General features: G+C 43.1%; 1 protein-coding gene across 1 annotated transcript in view; it reads left to right on the plus strand.

Moving 5' to 3' along the window:
* The first annotated feature begins 2,887 nt into the window (after positions 1-2,887).
* N4BP1 (NEDD4 binding protein 1) overlaps positions 2,888-23,575 on the plus strand; it is a 45,948-nt gene continuing 25,260 nt past the window's right edge. Inside the window, exon 1 of the mRNA XM_081217817.1 lies at positions 2,888-3,321. Coding sequence (XP_081073943.1) covers positions 3,124-3,321 — 198 coding nt within the window. The 5' untranslated portion in view covers positions 2,888-3,123. The remainder of the gene's footprint in view (positions 3,322-23,575) is intronic.

Here is a 23,575-nt window from a genome sequence, read left to right on the forward strand (position 1 = left end):
TTAGACTGGTTGGTGAGCCAAGCAATATGACAGGTTCAAGTCTGTCTGGTTTTGAGAGCATCCCAAGGCAAGGAGGGTCCAAACATTAAGGGGTTAGTCATGAGAACATATTATTTCCTCTTGCTTTTGTACAAGGGCAGAAAAGGGAGTCGGCTGCATATATAACACCCAGTACAGAGTCAAACTTCCAGGATTCAAATGCCTATTCCTACCACTTCACTTACCAGCTCTGTGGAACGTTCCAGAACCTCTCTATGCTTCTCTTTCCTCATCTTTAAAATAGGAATGATAAAAATAGCAACCACTGCTGGAGTTTTAGGAAGCCAGTAAACGTTTACTCTTCCTGACCGTCCTGCATTCAGGACTGAGAAATAAAAGCAGGTGTCAGACAGGTAGAGATCAAAGTGTCATCTTTATTACTGACAAAGCTGGACTGGAGGATGTGGCTGAGTGAAAATACTTCACACAGTCACTGACACGGTGGGCAACCGCAGACAGCAGATAACAACACATCCTCTCTGGGGGCAGGGTGGCCCAACCCAGCACTGATCCTTCTCAGAAAGTCAGCCAGTCAGTGGGGTCAGAGGAGTTCTTCTCCTGCCCTGGGGGAGACTGGGCGAGGGGCACTGCATGTGTTCTTCCACAGTCAGCCCTGCTGGAGAAAAGGGTAGGAATCCACCGCCTGCCCTCACAATGAAAATATGAGAAGGGGAAATAAGTGCTTCCCTCAACACCCTCTCATGGGTTGTTATGGAGATTAGAGAAAACAAACAGGTACAGTATCTGGAATATAGACTCCGTGAAGGTCTCATCCCTGGTGCTAACTGTCCTGGGTGGTGAGGCCAGCCAGGTAGGCAAGACTGGCCAAGTGATGGAAGTTGTGGTTGAGAAACTACAGGAAGCAAGGGAGTTTCCTAAAAGGGGATTTCTCTCTCTCCCTCTCTCTCCTTGTTCCCTACACTCAGGAAACCTTGAGAGTTCCCTAAAGGGAAATGCTGACCAGATATGAACTGGCAAGTGTTCTAAACAGAGGGAAAAAATCCCAAAGCTGTGTCTCTGTCGATACACCAACCCAGTGACTTCTGAACACAGTCTAAAGGCCCAATTTTCTTCTGTGGTTGTGTGTATGAACTACTAGTGTCGTTTTAGGGCAGGTTTCTTGGGGGAAAGGGGAAGGAGCTGTAGTGTGTTTTTCAAAGCAGCCTCTTCTCAGCCCTAATAATTAAGCAATTAAGACTCACCAGCAGGGAAGTTGTGGGAGCAAACAGGAACCACCCTGGGGAAAGCCCTGTCCAATCACTGAACAATAGCAATTCCATTTAAGGTGAGTGCACCAGAAAGACAGGAAATGTCACGTTGTGTTGACTCCTGCTCTGGGTGCAGTCTATCTGCAAGGCCACACTCTCCACCTGGCCTGCCAATCTCAGGTCATCTACCTGATGGAGGAAGGCTGCTGGCTGTGTGGACACCCAGGGAAAAGCCCAGGGAAGCAGGAAGTTGTCAGTCTGTGAGCCTAGTGGTTCTCTTCCCTGTGCTGAGTCATCCTTTGGTGGGGCACCAGGGGACCACACCTGTCTGAATTTCTGAGGCATATGGAAAACCCCAGCAGCTCGGATCCTTGAGAGGTTTTACCTTGGGTAATCCCTCTTACCAAGACCATTCCCACTTGGCCTTTCCAACTGCAACATCTTTAGTTCCCCTTCTTTCTCCTCAAGGGGGAATCTATACAGCGGGAGGGGGCTCCCAGGCCCATAAGTTCAGTATGGTTGCATAATCCACACAAAGCTTTTCTGTGAAAATGGAGCCTTAAATATATTGCTAATTTAACAATAGTAGCTAATATTTAATGATCATTTACTGTGTCCAGGTACTATCTTAATTTTCACAGTAGGAAGTACTATTGTTACCCACATTTCCAGATGAGAAATTATGACTTAGACAAGTTAAGTAATATGCCCATGGTCCCTAACTATCTACTATACCCACAATATTTAGCCCAGAGAAAGGAAACCACTATCTTCCACAATCTGTTTTCATGGGCTCAGAGAACATAATATCTGGAAAAGACTTTGGAGATAACTAGAGCAACCCTTGAATGTACAGATGGGAAAACAGATCTGGAGAGACTTAGGGTGTACTTGCCCAAGTACCCCACTAAAATCACGGAGGAGCCCCTAGTCCCACACTTCTTGTACCTCTTCTATAACACATTCTCCTCCTCCCTTCCCAGAAGAAAACACTCTCTTGACCTTTCCTTAATCATTTCTTTGCTTTTCAATTCTCCATACACATTATTCCCATTTTCTTCTCTTCCTGTTACCATTTTTACTGAAAAAACAACGGAAAGCAAAGGAAAGGGAGAGAGAGATCTGTACTACTGGTGATGGTTTTGTCAGATTCTCAGAGGGGTCTGACATCCCCAAGAGGTTCAGAATCCCTGTAGCGGAGACTTGGGAAGAGAGGTGGGGGAGGGATCGAGGGAGGAAGAGGAAAAAAATCTATCAATAAATGAGAAGCTGGATAACTCAGCTTGCTAGAGTGCTATATTGGGCTTCAAGATGTCTGAAAGCAAGCCAAATCCCTTGTGTGACACTGGGTCAGTCCCGCCTACTGGCTCAGAGCCTCAATTTCCCCATCTGTAAAACCATAAATTCATCATCCACCAGGCCACGCAAAAGCGTCGTGGCCTGACCAAAGGCCACCCAGGCCCCCCTCCAGAGCCACCGTTGGGCCCTCAACAAACATGGCGACTGTGCGTGACGTACACTTTCGTCGCCCCCCACCCCCAGGGAGTGGCGACACTCAATGACGACGGCGGGCGGGGCGCATGCGCGGCGGCGGGGTCCGGCCCGCGGCGGCGGCGGCGGTGGCGGCGGCGGCGGCGGCGGCGGCGGCGGCGGCGGCGGCGGCGGCGGCGGAGGGGCTTTTTACCCGCAGTTGCCCAGCTGCGGCTGCCGCGGCGGGATGGTGTAGCCGGGCCTCCGGCCAGGCGGCAGGGCGCGGGCCGGGCCAAGGCGGCCTGGAGGGCCGACGCCGCCTGACGGGCTCGGGTACAGGGGCAGCACGCTGAGGGGGCGTCGCCGCCGCCGGCCCCCGGCGCCGCCGCGGGAGGCCGCGCCCGCCATGGCGGCCCGGGCGGTACTGGATGAGTTCACGGCGCCCGCCGAGAAGGCGGCGCTGCTGGAACGGAGCCGCGGCCGCATCGAGGGCCTGTTCGGCGTGAGCCTGGCCGTGCTCGGCGCGCTCGGGGCTGAGGAACCGCTCCCTGCGCGCATCTGGCTGCAGCTCCGCGGGGCGCAAGAGGCGGTGCACAGCGCCAAGGTGAGTCCGGCCGCCGCCCCCGCGCGATCGCCTTCCCCAGCCCGGCCCCCGCGGCCTTCTGTCGATCGGGGTCCCTGGGCGTCCCCACCCCCTTCTTCCCTGCCCTTCCTGCGCTGACCGAGCCAGGCGCGGTGGTGAGAGCGCGGTCTCCCGAGCCTCCGCTCTAGAGCCATGTGACCTTGGGCTAGCGGTTTCATCCCGGGCGCCTCAGTTTCCCCATTTGTAAAGTGGCGCTGACGAAAGCAGCTGACTCGGAAGGCTGTCGCGAGGATTGGAGTAGGTGATGTGCGCAGAGCGCAGTGGCTGGCAGGCACGGAGTGAACGCGTTGAGAGTGTCGCCTGTTGTTTGTTATCTTTCCCCCCAGCCCGCGGGCTGGTGCGCAGGGCCTGATGGCAGGGCCCGCAGCGTCCTGGCCTACCACCTCAGCCACTTATCTCTTCCCAGGTCTCCGCTACAGGGATTCTGAACCTCTTGGGGATGTCAGACCCCTCTGGGAATCTGACAAAACCATCACAGTAGTACAGTACTCGGAGAATATCAAGAAGAGATAGGGATGATTAATAATAGTGTTAAAATAGCATTATTCCTTGTATTGATTTTGTGTACCACTGACATTTATCGAACGGTTGTAGCACATCAGACGTTATGTTCAATACTTTGGAAGGATTATCGAATTCAGTCCTTAAAAAATCCAGTGAGGTAGATTTTATTATCTTCCTGTTTTTAACAGCTGGGGAAACTGAAACTTTCGAAGAGGTGACTCACGTTCTCTCTAAATCAGCATTTCACACTTAGGCTTACTTCGGGCCCCTTCAGCTACTCCCTTCCCTCCCCAAGCCCAAATATTGCAAGAGTACATCCTCCCCCTCCCGGGGAGCCAAGTTTTTCCAGGTTTTCCCATCGAGTAAGTGGGAGAGCCAGGATTCAGACCGGGGGAGTTTGTTTCCAGAGACCTTGCTCTTGATACCTATCTCCCAAATGATGAGCACTGGGGGTGGGGATCCATTTTTGGCGTCGTACTTCAGAAATTTCACAGTGCCCTTGAAGAATCTGATTAGCTGTGACTCTTGACTTTCTTAGATTAAAAAAGAAGCCTGTATGCTTGCTTTTAACGTGCTTAGAGGAGATAGGACACTTAACTGTATGATTCTTCTCCAAAGCTTAACTTAAAACACTGCAGATGTTGAATCAAGTTTGCTTTCCTGTTTTTGATTTTTTTGAACCAGTTGTCTGGTCTGACTCCTTCCCAGTCCCCTCCTTGTTTTCTCCCCAGCTACCCAATTGCTTCCCACTCCCCAGGGCTAAAAAGTTTGACATGACTAAGTCCTATTATGGCTTCTGAAAGTCTCTTACATGCATTCATTCCTTCCTTTTCCATTATTTTTGCAGCAGTTAAGACCTTCTTTCTTGGTGTGCGCCCTCTCCCTTATTTCATTGCCTTCCCTCCCTCCCCAGTACAACTTGCATTAGACTAATCCTCCCACAAAAAGTCATTCTCCTGCCCTGAGATCTAGTAGAGCCTCCTGTTACCTATCTCATTCACTCGAAACTTTTCTGATTTACAAAACACTTATTTATTCAACCCCACTTTATTTTCCTAATTCTCTGCCTTAGCAGCTCTCAGCTTAAATCTCCACTGTAGTCTGACTAGTCTCACTGCTTTTATTGTGTACTCTGCCTGATCCCAGTTGAGCTTTACTCAAGGCTCACTGCAAGCATGGAAAGTGCTTCTTTTGCTCTACAGAAAAACCCTGCTGGACCCTCCCAACTCCAGTTGCCTTGCCTGTCCCTGCCATGAAGCTCAGCATAAGCTAATTGGAAAAGGTGTGTCTTACAGTATCTTGGTAGTATGCGTCACGTGCCCGTTTATCTTTTTGTTGTGTGCTACTCATAATCCAACCCTCCCACTTATAAGAAATCCTTTTTTTCCCTTTGAGATTTATGGGGAAAAGTTGAATGCCATACTCAAGGGCTTTTTGTTCTTGTTAATTCATTTTGGAGTTTGTTTGAAAACCATTAACTTGATTTTTAAAAATTAAGAACAGAGGGAAGGAGCTTCCCAGGTGGCGCAGTGGTTCAGAATCCGCCTGCCAATTCGGGGACACGGGTTCAAGCCATGGTCCGGGAAGATCCCACATGCCTCGCAGCAACTAAGCCCGTGCACCACAACTACTGAGCCTGCGCTCTAGAGCCCACAAGCCACAACTACTGAAGCCTGCGCGCCTAGAGCCCGTGCTCCGCAACAAGAGAAGCCACCGCAATGAGAAGCCTGCACACCGCAACAGAGTAGCCCCCGCACCGCAACGAAGAGTAGCCCCCGCACCGCAACGAAGAGTAGCCCCCGCTCGCCGCAACTAGAGAAAGCCCGCACGCAGCAACGAAGACCCAACAGAGACAAAAATAAATAAATTAAAAAAAAAAAAAAAAAGGAACAGAAGGGAATTCCCTGGCAGTCCAGTGGTTAGGACTCTGTGCTTCCACTGCAGGGGGCACGGCTTCGATCCCTGGTCGGGGAACTAAGATCCTGCATGTCCCGTAGTGTGGCTAAAAAAAAAAAAAAAAAAAAAAAATTAAGAACAGGAGAACACTCTTCAACGTCTACAATATTTTAAGTTAAGCTGTGGAGGAGAAGAAGGTTTGGGGAAGGAAGATTTAGAGGAAGGACTTTTTTAAACTAGCTGGTAGAGTCTCCAAGCAGCTTTGTGGGTCCCATCAAGTGGTTCATGTTGTCCTCCTCCTTTAAAAATGTTCATTCAGGGCTTCCCTGGTGGCGCAGTGGTTGAGAGTCTGCCTGCTGATGCAGGGGATATGGGTTCGTGCCCCGGTCCGGGAGGGTCCCACGTGCCGCGGAGCGGCTGGGCCCGTGAGCCATGGCTGCTGGGCCTGCGCGTCCGGAGTCTGTGCTCCATAGCGGGAGAGGCCACAGCGGTGAGAGGCCCGCGTACCGCCAAAAAAAAAAAAAAAAAAGTTCATTCACTACGCTTTAGCAAATGCTTGAGTAGAGGAGAACGTGGAGCTTTAGTTAGTTTTAGGGCTCCATTCGCTGGAGAGAGGTGAGATGGGGCTATTGGTAGAAAGTGATAATGTCCTGGGAAGTTTTTGTTTTTTTAAAAAAGGCACATGCTCTTGAGTGACCACTTTTGTGAAAGGGGAAATTTGTTGGAGGAAGCAGTACTTGAGCTGGGCTTTGAAGATCTGGGAAGATTCCCAGATAGAGGTGGTTGCGAGCAAGGGCCTCGAAGCCAGAACAACGTGGAGTGTCTGGGTAGGAAGAGTCATGCTGCCCTGTGAGAGATGAAGCCTCCAGGGACCCAGATGCTGTGCTGAGGCCACTGGGCCTTATCAGTAGGGAGTCAGTGAGGATTTGGGAGAGGAAGGATTTGCTTGAAACTCTGTATTTGAAGACAGGCAGACCCAACTGTGGAAGGAACATTGTTCCAGTTTAGAACTGGACATGGGTGGGGTGACACAGTTTTCACTGGGACTTGGCAACTGAGTGGATGTAGGGATTGAGGGAGAGGTTTGAAGCCCTGGTGTCAGGAAGGATGGTGGATACGTTGTTTGACCTGTAGGTTGGTGGGACCGGGTAGCCGATACTTAAAGAAAACTTCTGTGCCAGGAAGTACACTAGCTGTTGCCTCTGGACCTCAAGGAACCCACAGCCTAGTAGGGGAGACAGTTGGAAACAGCGTTTAAGAGTTGAAGTATGTGCAAGTAATATAGGAGAGGAAGGGTTGTTCTGCCCAGTGGGATGCTGGAGGATGAATGAGAGTTTTCCAGAAGGAAGAGCACATGCAAAATCACAGGGATATGAAGTAGTCCCATTTTTTCATGGATTCCTCAAGTGAAGGACAGGAATGGGGGAAGGTGCCAGCTCACAAAAGCACGTGCGACCCGCTAAAGAACATGGATTTTACCAAGCAGGGAGGCAGCGGAGAGTAATGGAAGGTTGTAAGAACACCAGTGATGCGTCAGATTTACATCTCAATGCCTCCCTCATCAGGTCCATTGCTGGCTACTGATGATATAAGTATAGAAATTGGGGATAAGTGTTTAGAACTTTTATAGCAATGTGACATTACTACAAGGGCTAGAGAAGTAATGTCTGAAAGTGAGAGGGAAACCAAAAGCCGGCATTGTCCCTAGGGGCCCAGTGGGAGGGGACTGAAGTCCAAGGTGGCAGACATCATAGAAACAAAGGAAGTTGAGGATTGAATGTCAGAGAAGAAGTGGAGGAGGCACTGACTATGAGCTGCCTCATTCACAAAGAACTAGAAGATTCAAAGCAGGGGTGGGATCTTGGAGTCTGGCCTGGGTGAGGAGAGATGAGGCTGAAGAGATCTCAGTCCTGGGGAGTGCAAAGAGTTAGATCCTTCCCTTAGATGAAAGAGCCACTAGGACTAGGTGGGGGACTGCATAGGGAAGTGGCTGGTTGGTCGGAAGGAACGGGTGAACCAAGGTGCTCATGCCCTGTGGGAGAGGGCAGATGCTCACGCTCAGTATCAGCTGGTTACACACTTTGGGCCTAGTGATGTCTGATCTTCTCACCCAAGGGAAGCTGGAAGTCTGCATTTTATAATGGGAAATCTGTTTTGTTTTGGTTTGGTTTTTTGTTTTGTTTTAAGGGGCAACTAATTTATGTTTTAAAAACCATGTATGCTGTGAATTACATCTCAGTAAAAGTTTTGCACTAATACATTCTTTTTAAAGTACATATTCTAAAAAAAGAAAAATAGAAAGCAACCACATATGCTAAACAAAACATGGCAGTGGACCAGATTCAGCTTTTGGACTGCCTTTTTAGGACCTCTGCTTTAGGTAGTGGGAGACAAGATGAGTGAGGATACACATTTTTTTTCCCATTTGGTGAAGAGGGCAATTGAAGGCCTTAATGGCCTATAGTACTGTCTTAGTAAAGTGGGATGCCAGTTATGCCCAGAGAGGGAGAACTTGAAGACAGTGCAGTATGTCAACACAGATATAGTGGAACTGTTGGAAGTGCATTAGAAAAAAACAAAAAAGGACTGTGGACTTGAAGTGAGGGCCAGGGAAGTTTAGGTGGTTTGAATTTATAGTATCACTTGATCCAGAAATTCTCAAGTAGGTGATGATTTCCCCCACTCAGGATGTTGGTGAAGCCAGCACATAAAGACTAAAGGAATCTGAGGTGCAATTGAGCAAGGCAAAATGGGGCCCAGGAACTGTTTCTGAATGGTCAGCCTTATTTGGGCTAGGACAGTCCAAAAATATGCAAGACTTACCTTCTACTGTTAGTGAACTAATAGCTTGAGAGGTTCAGACTGGAGAGGAGGCAGGTGAAGGCACAAGGCATAATGAACTGTAAGAATAAAGGGAGGGACAGGACCTTAGACCGTATCCCCTCCTAGACTCAGGGAATCATGCAGCAGAGGACAGTTTCAGTAAGTGTTGGAGAATTCTAGAGGTGGTAGTTAGAGAGGCATTTCATAGATCAGAATCTTGGATCTGGAGGAATTCTGAAAACCAAGGGGTGGTACCTCAGTGGTCATGGGTGAAGTGGAAGCATTCCTTTTAATTTAGAGAAGTGAGAGGCTAAAGGATGGAGGTGTGAGGCATCTAGAGATAATGCAGTGCTGAGATCATGGAGGTCCATAGCAGGGAACTGGGTGCTAGAGTTAGTTGGTGAGCTAGGAGCCTGTCCTGGAGGTTAACAAACAAAAGAGGAATAATTGGAAGTAAACAGCATGGCTACTTGTTGTATGGTTTCTCCCTGAACCTTTAGGGTACTGAATTTGCTACCTACAGCTGCCCATCAGGTGGTGTCATTTCAGGCTTTACTTCGTGGCAGTGAATAGCCACCGTAAAGCATAGCCAGTGACCCTACCAAGAACACCAATCTGGAGGACTTATAAGGAGAGTAATTTGGAGGACTCATCAGTCTTAAACATTGAAATTACAATACACCTGAGAAACTGCGGTAAGGTAGACTAACCTCCAGTCTGCTTTTAATTTGAGAGGAAAAGAAGAGAGGGTCTTATGAAGAGTTGATGATTGTCCTTTACCTGAGTTTTTGCTTGCATATTTGTGGAGTAAGAGAGGAGAAAGATAAGGGTAAAGAAAACGCAATTCCAGTAGAAGTGGCCTGTTGCTTCATTGACTTCAGAGGGTTAAGATGGACCCTGTATTGTTTTATTTCCTTTTCCGTTAGAAGAACTTGAATGAATTCTTGAACAGTAGATTTGTTCATGGAGGAATTAATTTATAGTTGTAATACTGGGTAGTGACAGAGTTTTTTGTTTTGATTTTACCAGAAAGGAGGTTGGAGGCCTTTTTGCTTTTTCTAGAATGATAGTTTTTAACTCACCATGGTTGTGAAAATCACCTTCTTAAGAAACAGAGGTTTGTTCAGTCTCTTTTATGGTTAATACTTTGGGGTTATACCAGAATGTTGAAATAAGGGATACTCATGCTGATTGTACTAGGGTCAAAGTGATGGCTCATGACTGTAGTTTCCTCTTCCCTGTTTGTTTACCAGCTAGTATTACAGGGTTTTAATTAAATCAGGGACAACATCTTGTTCTATGTTGACTTTTTACTAAATTAATATAATTTTATGAAGTTAGAAGTCTTGCATTTCAGAAACAAAATTATAGGGGGGAAATCCTTACAGTAATTAATTAAAGAACTGTTTTTCATAAAAATAAGGTATGTCATATGGAAACAACATAGGAAAATGCTTTTGTTTAAAGAAACTGAATTATTTCTTTTAATTGTTAATTTAAGAGGTTCCTTTGAACTTAGAGAAAGTTTTATTCAGTCTTAGTGCTGACAGGATTACTTACTTTAATTGATGAATAAGAACTGTGTGGATTCACATCTGAATTTTCTATGTAAAAGTCAGTTGTGATTATGACACCTTTTCATTGAAAATCCCTATCTACCAGTCATCTGGGATCTTTATCCATTCTTGAACCTATATGTTTAGTTCACAATATGTTTCATTATTAACCCTGGTATTTTTTAAATTAAGATAATAAAGTCATTACTTTGTTATAATAGGTTAATGCAGATGATATATCTCTAACAATTAGGCTGATAGATAGATCAGGATTTGACTGCAGTGATAGAAATTATACAAAATGGTTTAGTTTTCTTTCACTCAATAAAAAGTCTTAAGATAAACAACAGTCCAAGGCTGAGCAGTGGTTAGGAGCTGTCAGGGTGAAGGTCTCTGCAGTTCTTTTGGTCTTTCCCTCATGGTCACAGAATACCTACTGCAGCTCCAGCCATCAAGTCTCTATTTCAAGAAGGAAGGAAGAAGCCACAACACCTTTCTACAACACCCCAGCAGACTTTTCCTTATCTCTTTTTGGCGAGAACTATGTCATATGGCCCATACTTGCAGGAAAGAGAGCTAGGAAATGTTCAGTTTTAACTAGATACATTGCTGCCCTGAACAAAATCTGGGTTCTGTTTGTTAAAGAAGCAGAACGTGGATATTGGTAGACAATAGGAACGACTGCCACATCATATTATCTACTTCTCAAAATATTCCTTGAATCCTCACCATTTTTTTAGTTTTGTTTTTGTAAATAGGAATTTTTTAAATGAGCACTTTATTTTTGGTTGTTTTTTGTTTTTAATTAAAATGTAATTCCTAAAGATACAAGGTGAGCACATGTCAAGCATTTATTTATAACTCATTTTTGAGGGAACTAGCTGGATAGGAAAACTGGTTCAAGGAACAGTACAGGAAATGAATATAGGTACTGAAAAAGAATGTTGAAATAAGACTTCTAGATTGGATACAAAACTTGAACAAGTTTTGTCCTACAGGATTATGAAACAGTAATTTGGGGGGTTATCACAGAAATCATCTGTGTCTTTACTGGACAAAAATATGCAAGTTAAATGTGTAATTTCACAGATTCTGGGCCTTTTTCAATATAAATAGTATGTCAAACAAAAAACACATTCTCCTAGAGCATACAAACATGGGTGAACTTTTTCTGTAAAGAGCCAAGTGATAAATATTTTCAGACTTTATGAACCATACAGGGTCTCTGTCTCATATTCTTCTTCTTTTTTTTTTTTTTGCTTTTTACAACGCTTTAAAAGGTAAAAACAATTCTTAGGGCCCATACAAAAATAGTTTGAAGGCTGGATTTACACTGTCCAGTGTGTTGCCACTACCACATGTGGCTGTTTAATTAAAATTCAATGAAATTAAATATTCATTTCCTCATTGTATTTCATGTGCTCAGTGGCCATATGTAGCTATTGGATACCAATTTGGACAGTACAGATATAGAACATATGTCATTACAGAAAGTTCTATTGGACAGTGCTGCCCTAGCTATGAAATAATCCTTGGTCGGGCCTGCTAGACAGTTCTCTAGTATGACACTGAGAGAGCATGCAGCTATTCTTTTACCTTACTTCCAGAGTTTCTGTAATTTGTGTTAATTGTGCCCTTGTAGTTATAAATAGCCTCAAGGATTACTCTTGATCACACACACACACACACACACACACACACACACACACATATGCATGTAGACTAGCCTGATTGTATATAGAGTATGGCAGGAGGTATTAGCAATTACTAAGACTAGAGAATTATCCTCTCTGGAAATTTCATAAGGAACCTTACCTTTTCAGTAGCTGGGTGGTTTTCATTTGTTTTTGGTTTTAGTTGCCTCTTTTGTCTCTTCTATTTTAAAGCTAGGAAAGAAATCTCCAAAAAAAATCAAGAAAATCATCTCTACATATTACACCTATAGCATTTATACATTTGGATGAATTCTTCTGTCCTCAAGATTCCCAAAATATGCTAAAATTTCTCGCCTGCCAGAAAGGGACTTTCTTTATACTGCATGCCACAGAGTAGGTACCAGAGCAGTATCCTGAGTTGGTTCCATACATGAACTACAATCCTTGTTTTTTAATAGTAACCTTGCCATACCTGATTAAGTGAGGTTTATTCTTAAATATGACATTCTAATTATGGTCTGTGTTGCACAATGAATTTGTCTAATTTTGTCCTAGTACAAGGGAGGACAGATTCTTAATGATCCTGTGCAAGTAATTACATTGCCATGAAAAGTAAAGAGACTCAGTAGAAGTAGACAAGCTTCCCTTTTGATTTGACACAGTTAATAAGTGTTTGCGATTTAAGAAATTCAGAGTAACCCAATGAAATTAATAGTTTTAGCATCCTTATAAGGTGAAAGACAAATCTTTGTGATTGATTGTCTGGGGACCTTTGCGAAACATCAAAGATAGTTTAACTGTAAAAGACGTTCAGAATGGTATACTACATAGCAATAGAAAAGAGCAAATTACTGAGACATGCGGTAATGTGGATGAATCTCAAAAATAGTATGCCAAGTGAAAAAAGCCATACACAGGGCTTCCCTGGTGGCTCAGTGGTTGGGAGTCCGCCTAACGATGCAGGGGACACGGGTTCGTGCCCCGGTCTGGGAGGGTCCCACGTGCTGCGGACCGGCTGGGCCCGTGAGCCATGGCCGCTGAGCCTGCGTGTCTGGAGCCTGTGCTCCGCAACGGGAGAGGCCACAGCAGTGAGAGGTCCGTGTACCGCAAAAAAAAAAAAAAAAAAGCCATACACAAAAGAATGCATACTAATTCTATTTGTGACATACTAAGCAAGGCAAGAATTGTGTAATTATGGTGGGGAAAAAAATCAGAATAATTAGAACAGAGCAACTGGAAAAACACATTAAATACAGACTGGGTATTAGATGATACTAAGGAATTATTGTTCATTTTCTTGGGTGCAATAATGACATTGTGGTTATACTAAAAAGAAAACGTGTAATGTGTGTGTTTATGCTTGGCGTCTCTCACTTGGAAATTAGCCATGTATCCAAGAGTGTCCATTAGTTAACCATTTACTGTTGGTCCAACCAAGGTCTTAAAGTTAACTAAGGATGTTGGAAATTATGCTTAAGCTGACAACTACTGAGCAACATAACTTCTGATATCAAAAAATGTAGCAGTGTTATAATTCAATTTAGTTTAATGTATAAATTTTTATTTTTCATAATCAGTCTCTTCATGAAAGAAAACTCTTAAGTTAAAAAAATCTTATGATGCATTGTACTCTGCCCTGATAAAATCAGAGAAAGGCCATCTTTTTTTTTTTTTTTTTTTTTTTTGCGGTACGCGGGCCTCTCACTGTTGTGGCCTCTCCCGTTGCGGAGCACAGGCTCCGGGCGTACAGGCTCAGCGGTCATGGCTCACGGGCCCAGCCGCTCCGCAGCATGTGGGGTCTTCCCGGACCGGGGCACGAACCCGTGTCCCCTGCATTGGCAGGCGGACTCTCAACCACTGCGCCACCAGGGAAGCCCAAGGCCATCTATTTTTAAATTAGCATTAAAATTATCAAGTCAGATTGATTTGTCCAAGGATTTTTTTTTTTTTTTTTTTTTTTTTTTTTTTTTTTTGCTATGTCTTGCGGCCTGCAGGATCTTAGTTCCCCAACCAGGGGACCAGGGATTGAACCTGGGCCACAGCAGTGAATGTGCTGCTTCCTAACCACTGGACCGCCAGAGAATTCCCTAAGGATTATTTTTATTACATGAATTTGGATTCTAAATACAGATACCTTTGAAGTTTCAGCTTCTGTGCATTTTGCATTATTTCTCTTTTGTCCTTAAAAAGCTAACACATTATAAGTTTGGATGTTTAGTTTCTTTATCTTCTAGGAGTTCTAGAAATATAGATTTATGTAAAAGCTTGTTCTCTATAAACCAATTTGAACAGAAATTCTTTAAGAAACTTTATTATCTACTTTATTAATAACCCCTGGAGATAGGAATATATTTCACATTCACACCATGAAGAAGTAAAGGCTTTTTCTCATTTATAGAGACAAACACACAGACAGCTTTCAGCTTTGGTTCCCTAATTGTAGCCACAAGTCGAAAGTAATCCAAAAACACAAAACTGGCCCAGATTTCATAAGGGCTGTTCTTCTGTCAGTAGTCCTGAGACATGTTCTTGCACAAACAGAAGAACAGAAAAGACTAAAACCAGATTATCCTGTAGTCTCTCATGCCACAGAAAGTGGATCCCTGTTATCTGGTGACAGATTGCCGCATGGTCAGACTGTAAAACTCAGATGCCTGCAGAGGAGATTCATGTGTGAGACTGACCTGGTAGTCTGTAGCCACTTGGTCCCTGAGGCAGTGTGGAAACAGACGTGTGGCGAAGAACCATAAGGTGAAAACACAAAATCAGAAGGGAAAAGAACAGGGTAACAGCACTAGTAAAATTCACTTCCTGCTTGGGATTCACTCTAGGAGCCAAAATTAGGTAAGCTTGGGCTCCCAGAGCCAATGAGGTACCCTTCTTGGGCCACTCAGTTTAATAGCTCCCAGCAGGTGAGCTCACTTGGACATCTCCATTGGTCTTACAAGACTGCCAAAGTGAAAATTTATTTTAAAAGTTATAAACATGACTTTCAGACAGTCAGGTATCTCATAAATGAGGGAACCAACAGGAATGGAAAGGTGTTTCAAAGAGCTTTTGAGGATCTGAGTGTTTGAGGCTCTGAGTATCTGCACCAAAAAAAAAAAAAAAGAAATGATGGAATAAAATTGCTTGTAGATATAAACTGGCTAATATCTTACAAAACAGTGAAGTTATAACCACTGGGGATATCGTTTCTACCAGATGGAGATAATTGGCATCTCTGCTGGACAGAAATCTACGTTTTGACACGTAGCATCACAGTCCAGGCCCTAATCAATAATAAATGGTGTGTAAGACAAAGGTACGTTTCCCAGAGAAGTAAATCATCTTTGGGTGGGCGAAAGAGAGTGCTCCGTTGTGATTGAGAGCCCATCCTTTTGCCATATTTAGAAGTGTTTGATAATTTTTCTTAATGTTATGCAATCTATTAAAATGAACACCCTCCCCAACTTTTTTGTCATTTGGCCACACTCTCTCCTAAACAATGTTACGCACATCATTGATACTACTAGGCTGGATGTCAGCCTGTGTTCCCAAACTTCCTAATTCCTGTTTTGACATGTATTTGTTAGACATTTATTGATTGATTCAGGTTTTCTCAACAGTGGCACTATTGACATTTTGGTCAGCTAATACTTTGGTTGTAGGGGGCTGTAATGTACACTGCAGGATGTTTAGCAGTACCTCTGGCCTCTACCCCCAAGGTGCCAGGAGCACCTCTTCAGTTGTGACAACCAGAATTGTGTCCTGACATTGCTAGTTCCCCCAGGAAGAGCAGAAACACCTCTGGTTAAAACCAAGGCCAGGGCTTCCCTGGTGGCACAGTGGTTGGGAGTCCGCCTGCCGATTCAGGGGACACGGGTTCGTGCCCTGGTCCGGGAGGATCCCACGTGCCGTGGAGCGGCTGGGCCCGTGAGCCATGGCCGCTGAGCCTGCGCGTCCGGAGCCTGTGCTCCACAATGGGAGAGGCCAAAGCAGTGAGAGGCCCACATACCGCAAAAAAAAAAAAAAAAAAAAAAAAAAAACCAAGGCCAGTACCCACACTGTCTAGTAGAGTTATGATAAATGCTGTTATTTAAATAATAAGATACTGTTGTGTGTAGAAAACAGATTAACATCCTCCCACCCCATTTTTGCCAATTCTTAAAGGAAGGGTTAAATTAGACTCCAAAAATAAGAAAACATGCTGAAGTCCAAACCAACAAAGACTTTGAGTATAATTCTGAGGATCTTGAACATTAATCCTTCTCAGGGAGGAGCTTTAGAAAGTATTTGAGTAAGGATGTGAAGGGTGTGTTTTCAGGCATAGCTTTTATACTGTTACAAGGCAGTGGAGTGGGACAAGACTGGCAACAGAAAGAAGAGGTTAGTGTTGGTTGTAGCGTTCACATGCAACTAGGTTTGTGAAGGATTGCAAGCAAAGGAAGAGGAAAGAAAGCTTTGAATCTAGGCATCTGCGTTTCATAGAAAGGAACTTGGACCAAAGATGGAGTGGAGGAGAGCTGAGAGCTCTGATTCAGACCTGTAAAGTTTGAGGCACTTGTGGGATAGGTAGAAATGCCCAGGGGATAGTCTGCAGCCTAACAGTATTAAAGGCTAGAGGTGGACATTTGGAGTTACCATCAGAGAAATAAAAGTTACGGTTGGAACTTGAAAAGCCTATTAGAGTGTAATTGAGGGAGAAGACCAAGACAGAACCTCACGGAATATCTACATTTAATGTACAGTAGGAAAAGGCAGCAAAGGATTTGGGAAGATAGTCAGAAAGATAGGAAGTAAGGACAGCTAGTGGTATCTCAAATGTGTGGAGGGGAAAGAACTTGTCAAGAAGTTGGTCAACGGTAGATATCGTGCTACCTACCAAGTAAGTAGAGAGCCCAAGTAGGAGAGTACAGAGAAAAGGGCCTTTGGGTTTGGCATTAGTTGTCATTCAGGAAAGTGGTTTCAGCTTGAATGGGGGCAGAATCCAGATTTCAAGGGGTTGACAGGGAAAGGGGTTTAGGCTACTTTTTCAAAAAGTGTGAAGATGAAGAGACCGAGTGGTTGCATGCATAGGCAGTCGGGCTGAGGGAAGTGTTCTGGAGGGTCAGGAAGACTCACGCATATTTGTAGACAGAGGGGCAGGGTAGGTGGCTAAAGGGGGAGGGATGAATCAAGGTCTGGGAAGACGGCATGGCTTTGAAGCAGAAGCAAGGAGAAAGAATTTGTGAAAGGTAGAGTTTTTAGATGAAAACAGGCAGTCAAAGGAATTCATCTCTCCAGGCTCTGGTAAAATAACATCTTTTACTAAGAGTGAGAAAATTGACAGAAATGAGGTTGGGGACCTGAAGACATTATTTGGGTAAGAGTGAAGATAAATTGCTCAGGATAGCTGAAAGTTTTGGAAGCTGTAGAATTTTAGAGATTTACAGATGTAATGGGGATGAGGTCTAGGGTAGAGTGTGGCCCCTGGTCTGTCTCCAGAAGTAGACTCAGAGTGAGCATGCAGGGAAGTCCCTGTGGAGCAGTTAAGGTGCTCCTCCTGGGGAGGAACTCGGTTGGCATTTTGGAAATAAGGTTGAGGAGAAAGATGGGACAGAAAGCAAATGTTGGAAATGCATTGGAAAAATGACTAAAATGGTTATTTTAATTTTATAGTGATATTATTAATGTAGGTGACCAGATAGAGACATGTTATCTTAACAGGTTAAAATGGACCTGTTACAGATACGTAGGTAATGATATTAAAAGTTTGTTTTATCTAAGGCACTATGATGCTTCTAATTTATATACGTTCCGTAGGACTCATATGTCAAAGTCTAAAAATCATATTAATCCTTCTACTTTCTTTTCCCTTAGAGATAACATATACCACCATTTATGCGAGAGTATCTTAAGTTATAAGAAATCTTCAGAATCCTGCAGTGTGCAGCCAAAGTAGAGAACTACTGGTCCGAACAGTTTTAGAAATCTATCTGTAATGTATTAGGAGCCTCCTTGCCTGTGTAGTTTCTCCTTCCTCCTTGATTTGTGGTGGACTTGAATATCTTCTGTCATATTTGTGCCAGGGTGCAGTTATGCTCCTGGCAGCTGCCAGAGCGTGTCAGTTCTACACTCATGATAGATGATCTCAAGTTGCTATGTTTTTTAACCATTTTGTCTTCCTTATTTTTGCACCTGTGCTGTCAATTATCATTTGCTGTTGCGTGCTCTGCAGGTAGCACCTTATGCTGTTCCTTTTATGCTTTCATTCAGCTGTTTCAAACCATGTGTGATCTGGGAGACAAGCTGATAAAGTCCCTCAAGTGTGTGCCCATAAGTAAGAGGTGGTAGATAGTGAAGAGTGATGCCAAGAACCCTTTCCCCAGGTCAAACCTGCAGACTCTTGAATAGCCACTTTGATCCTTTCTGGTTTTAGCTATGTTCTGAATGGCAGGGGTTGCCAGGAGCTTCTCTCTGATTCGTGAATTGTTATATAGTTGAGAAGAGCTGAATTTGTAGAAAGTAGAATAACAGAAATTCATTTTGCCATATGAAAGGGAAGTTACTGTTGTATATATTGTATGCTCCCCCACCTTTTTCTTAAAATCCTAAGTAAAGTAAAACAATACATGAATGCTGCAGGCTGGAGGGGAAACAATTTTTGACTAACATTCAAATGTTCAGGTACCAAATACAGCCAAGTGCAAATGATGACTACTTAGATCCACAGAATCTTTCTTACCAATACAACTGATGGCCAGACATTTTTGTAACACTGTATGCCTGTATACTTTATTGCTCACTCCTGAACTGGCGTATAGAAATCAATTGTTGCTATTAGTAATTTCCCAAGAGTAAATTGTTAATGAAAAAATTGAATCTGAATCTCAAGGGATAATTACTCATTCCTCTTAGGGCACACACAAACAAAAAGGAGTTTTGGGTATGTGAAGCTATAACAAGCTCCTAGCACAGCTCTTCCTCAAATCTATGCAGTTAATCTTGCATTAATAGTTTTGGTTACTTGGGGGATAATGCCAGACAGCTGTGCTTGTATTGGCATTTCTCTGCCAGTCTTCCTAGTGCTTACACAATAGGAGCTCTCCTGAGGCCCTCTATAATCTTGTCATGCAGCATCACAGCATGTTATGCATCCACTTCTAAACGTTTTTATTAAAATTGGGAAGTAGGGAATGTAATAAAGTAATACATGCACATGGTTAAAACAAGTCAAGTACTCCTGAGAGTTTTTATTACGAATAGCAGTCCCTTTGCTTCTGCTCCACCCCAGCTTCCTGAAGGTAACTACTTCTCATTGTTTTTAGCAGTTTGTTCTGATGTTTACCTAAATAATTATAAATAATATACTGCTATTTCTTATCAATATTAGGCATTATGCACTTTCTTTAAGATAAATGATGAAGCAAAAACTAGGCCCATTTTCTCATTGCTATGGTCTGAATATTTGTGTCTTCTCAAAATTAATGAATGTTGAAATCCTCATGCCCAATGTGATGATATTAGGAGAATGGGGCCTTTGGGGGGTGATTAGGTCATGAGGACAGAACCCCCATGGATGAGATTAATACCCTTAGAAAAGAGGCTTGAGAGAGCTCCATTGCCCCTTCCACCATGTGAGGACACAACAAGAAGTCCGCAGTCTGGAAGAAGGCCCTCACCCTACCGTGCTGGCACCCTGATTTTGGACTTCGAGCCTCCAGAGCTGAAAGAAATATCTGTTGTTTATAAGCCACTCAGTATGATAATTTGTTACAGTAGCACAAACAGACTAAGACACCAACATAGTTTTTTGTTTGGTTGGTTTTTGTTTTTTGGTTTTTTTTAGTTAAAGCAAGAAACAGGTTTATATAATTATGACATAAATACTACTTGTTGCAAGGCCAAGTACTTTATTATATTACATTATGTTCTCTTTCTAGTATAGCTTTTAATTTTTCCTGGGATTTTTATCTGCCCTTTTCTCACCTACTTATGAAATTTGCTTTAAACATCCCTAATATTTTACAAATATTCCTTTATATCTTAAGATATAAATATTCCTTATATCTTAACTATTCTTTAAGCCTCTTTTTCTGGGAGAACACCCCTAGAGTCCTGTTCCCTCCTCCAGTCGGCTGATTGCTCAGCTTATCTGCTGCATGGCTAAAATCTGTGGACTTCTATTTGCCACTCTTGAATGGAATTTACTAATTACTTCATCTCTCATATTTTTGGTGGCCTTCATCTTAAAATAGTTTCTCAAGAAAATAATCCATGGGAGTAATTTTCTCAGCCTTTGGCATGCTAGAAATGTCTTTATTCTGCTTTATATTTGGTAGGTAATGTGGATGTTATACAATTATAGATGGAAGATCATTTTCCCTTAGCATTTTGAATGCATTGCTACCCTGTTTTCCCCGACTATCCAGACTTGCTACTGAGAATTTGACATTCTGATTATCATTCCTTTATGTGTGCCCTATTCCCACCCCGCCCACCGGATTTTTTTCTAGTGGGCCTTTAAAAAGTAATCATGCTTGGCTATTCTGTGGACCCTTTCAAGGTGGGATCTGGGTGCACTGGCTCCCAAACAAGACTTAATGTAACTTTTTTCACTAATGCATGGGGTCTTATGCATTTTAGTTCCAGGAAATGATTTGTGTTATTTCTTTATTAAGTGCCATTCTGTCTTTTTGGAATGCCAGTTATTTGGATTTAGGATATCCTAGATGGACGTTTAAAGTTTCTTTTCTCTCATTTCTTTCTTTTTCTGATACTTTTGGAGGGATTTCTTTCACTTTGTCTTTCGGTTCTTCTATCGACTCTGTTTTGGCCATCATGTTCGTAATTTGCTAGTGCTCTTATTCTGATTATTTTTTTCGTAGTATTTTGATATTTGTTTTATGAATTCATTATCATCTTATATCTGTTTGAAAGCAGTAATTAAAATTTTGTTTAAGTTTTCTTTTCTACCCTGCATTACCTACTTTCCTCCAGTTTTTCTCTATTTTGTGTTCTACTTTATTGGTTTCTGTCTTCATATTTGCCACACTTTCTTCTGACATGGGTTTTTTTTTTTTTAATGTTTCATACTAAATCTGAAAAGCCAGTTGGAAGCCTTGTGTCTGGGCAGGATCTGTTGATAAGTGGCCTTTACCTTGGATCAATTAGAGAATTAGCCCTTGTTTGAGAGGATTTTTTTTTTTTTTTTTGGAAGTCTGTTATCTGGAGAAGAAACCTCTTCTTTCCAGGCTGGCTCACTGTTGCTGACATTCCACTGAGTGGATGTAATCCACTTTTTCTTATCCAGTGGCTGCATAGAAGTCAGCAGTATTTGACTCCTGTGAATTCAACCATACACTTACTTACGCTAAACAGGCAGCATCATTTACATGTTAGCAGGCAGCAGGGAGCAGCTCCAGTTCTGAGTAAGATAGACTCTACCCTGCCAGTCCTGTGAATATAGTGATAAAACCTGGACAGAATGCATGGAACAGCTATTTAAGGACTCTGAAAAGTAAACAGTAGCAGGCAGATTGGGAAAGAAAGCCAGAATTCACAGTACCACCAAACCAGTGATGAGTTTACCATTTTTTCCATTGTTATCCCTCAGCCTGAACTCAATACAGCCTAATCTGGAAGTGGAAATGGGCACTAGGGCACAAAAGGAGCACCTGGAGAAGCCCTCTAGTTTAACGCAAGGGGCAGAAAATGGAGCATGTAATACTGTGCGAAAATCCGTCTTTGTTTTTCTTCATTCCATTGCACACCAGTTTCCAGACAGTCCCATGATGGTGGCAGTGGGAGCTTGCAGGAGCCAAAATTCTGAAGGAGGAGAACCTTCCTCTCTGATTGGTGGCGTTGTGGTTCCAGGAGGATGGGGCCAGTCTCATTGCTTTCTCTCCCCTCTGTCCTTTGGATGGACCAGGCACAGTTGCAGAAGTGTAAGGCAAAGTGGGGTAACCAAAGCCCCATCTTTCTGACTGGAGGACTGAAAAGAAGAGCCCAGGGAACCAGAAAACACTAGAAAGATGGCAGAGAGGGAGGAGCTCAGGAAAATGACTCCATAAAAGTTGTGTGTGATCTCCTAGGTTCATCCCCAAGCTACACACATGCATGGATCTACTCCTTATCAACACAACAAAGACTTTTGAGAACAATAGAAAAACCACCATCCAGGTCCCAGATTGGGTATCGCACATGTGGGACAGATACAAATAGCACTGCAGAGGCTTTAAAAACTGAACTGATATTGGGACCACAGCTCACAGAAGTCTGGGTACAGCTTGCAACCTGAATCTAACTAGGTCAATTACCTGCTAGAACAGAAATGTTGACGTTCATTATGGGTTTAAACAAGACACAGAACTCATAATATTTAAAATGGATATAATACAAAATTACTTGGCATATGAAGAATGAGGAAAATACCAAATCTCATGAGAAAAAACAGTGGACACCAATGCCAAGATGACATAGGTGTTGGAATTATTTAACAAAGAATTTAAAGCATGTATTATAAAAATGCTCCAACAAGCAATCAAAAGTACTCTTAAAGCTAATAGAAAAATAGAAAGTTTCAGCAAAGAAATAGAAGACATAAAGAAGAACCAAATGGAAAGGTTAGAACTGAAAATTACAATAACCTAAATAACACCTCTCTGGATGAACTCAGTTTTTATTTTTTTAAAGATTAATTAATTAATTTTTGGCTGCGTCAGGTCTTAGTTGCAGCACACAGGATCTTTCGTTGCAGCGTGAGGGCTCTTCGTTGTGGCACACGGGCTTCTCTCTAGTTGTGGAGTGCAGGTTTTCTCTTCTCTAGTTGTGGCGTGCAGGCTCTAGGGTGTGTGGGCTCTGTATTTGTGGTGTGTGGGCTCTGTAGTTTGCAACATGCAGGCTCTCTAGTTAAGGCGTGCGAGCTTAGTAGTTGTGGCACGAGGGCTTAGTTGCCCTGCGGCATGTGGGATCTTAGTTCCCTGACGAGGGCTCGAACCTGAATCCCCTGCACTGGAAGGCGGATTGTTTACCACTGGACCACCAGGGAAGTCCCTGAACTCAGTTTTTAAATGGAGATGACGGAGGAGTCAATGAACTTGAAGATAGAACAGTGGAAGTTACCTAATCTGAACAAGGTGAGTAGAGGAGAAAGTGTGGTGCTAAAAAAAATATTTGGAGAAATAATAGCTGAAGACTTCCCAAGTTTGGCAGAAGATGTAAACATAATGATTCAAGAAGCTGTGAACTCAAGCATAATAACCTCAAAGAATTCCACACCAAACATGTCATAACCACACTGCTGAAAACTGAAGACACATTAAAAATCATGAAAGCATCAAGACAAAAACACAGTTCAGGGAACAGCAACTACAATGAGTACAGATTTCTCATCAGAAACCATGGAGACCAGAGAAGTGGCACAATATTATTTAAGTGGTGAAAGAAGAGGACTGTTAACCAAGAATTTTCTGTCAAGTGAAATGAAAGTGAAATAAAGCATGATAAAGCATTCTCTGTTGAAGAAAACGCTAAAATCATTGCCAGTAGCCTGCTGGAAAAGAATTGCTGAAGGAAGTTCTTCAGACAGAAATGATATACTATATCTGGGTAAATACAATAGATTACTTTCTCCTGTTGAGTTCTTTAAAGTGAGTTAATGGTTGAAAGTAAAATTTATGACATCACGTGATAGGATTTCAAATGTATGTACGTGGAATTGATGAGATAGCTGTAACATACAAGAGAGAGCAGGGAGGGTAGAGACTGAGGGTAAAGGAACCCATATGATGGTGGTGTTCTAAAATTTATACCCACAGG

This window comes from Mesoplodon bidens (genome assembly GCF_964165515.1).
Source record: "Mesoplodon bidens genome assembly, chromosome: 18".
Taxonomy (NCBI): Eukaryota; Metazoa; Chordata; class Mammalia; order Artiodactyla; family Ziphiidae; genus Mesoplodon; species Mesoplodon bidens.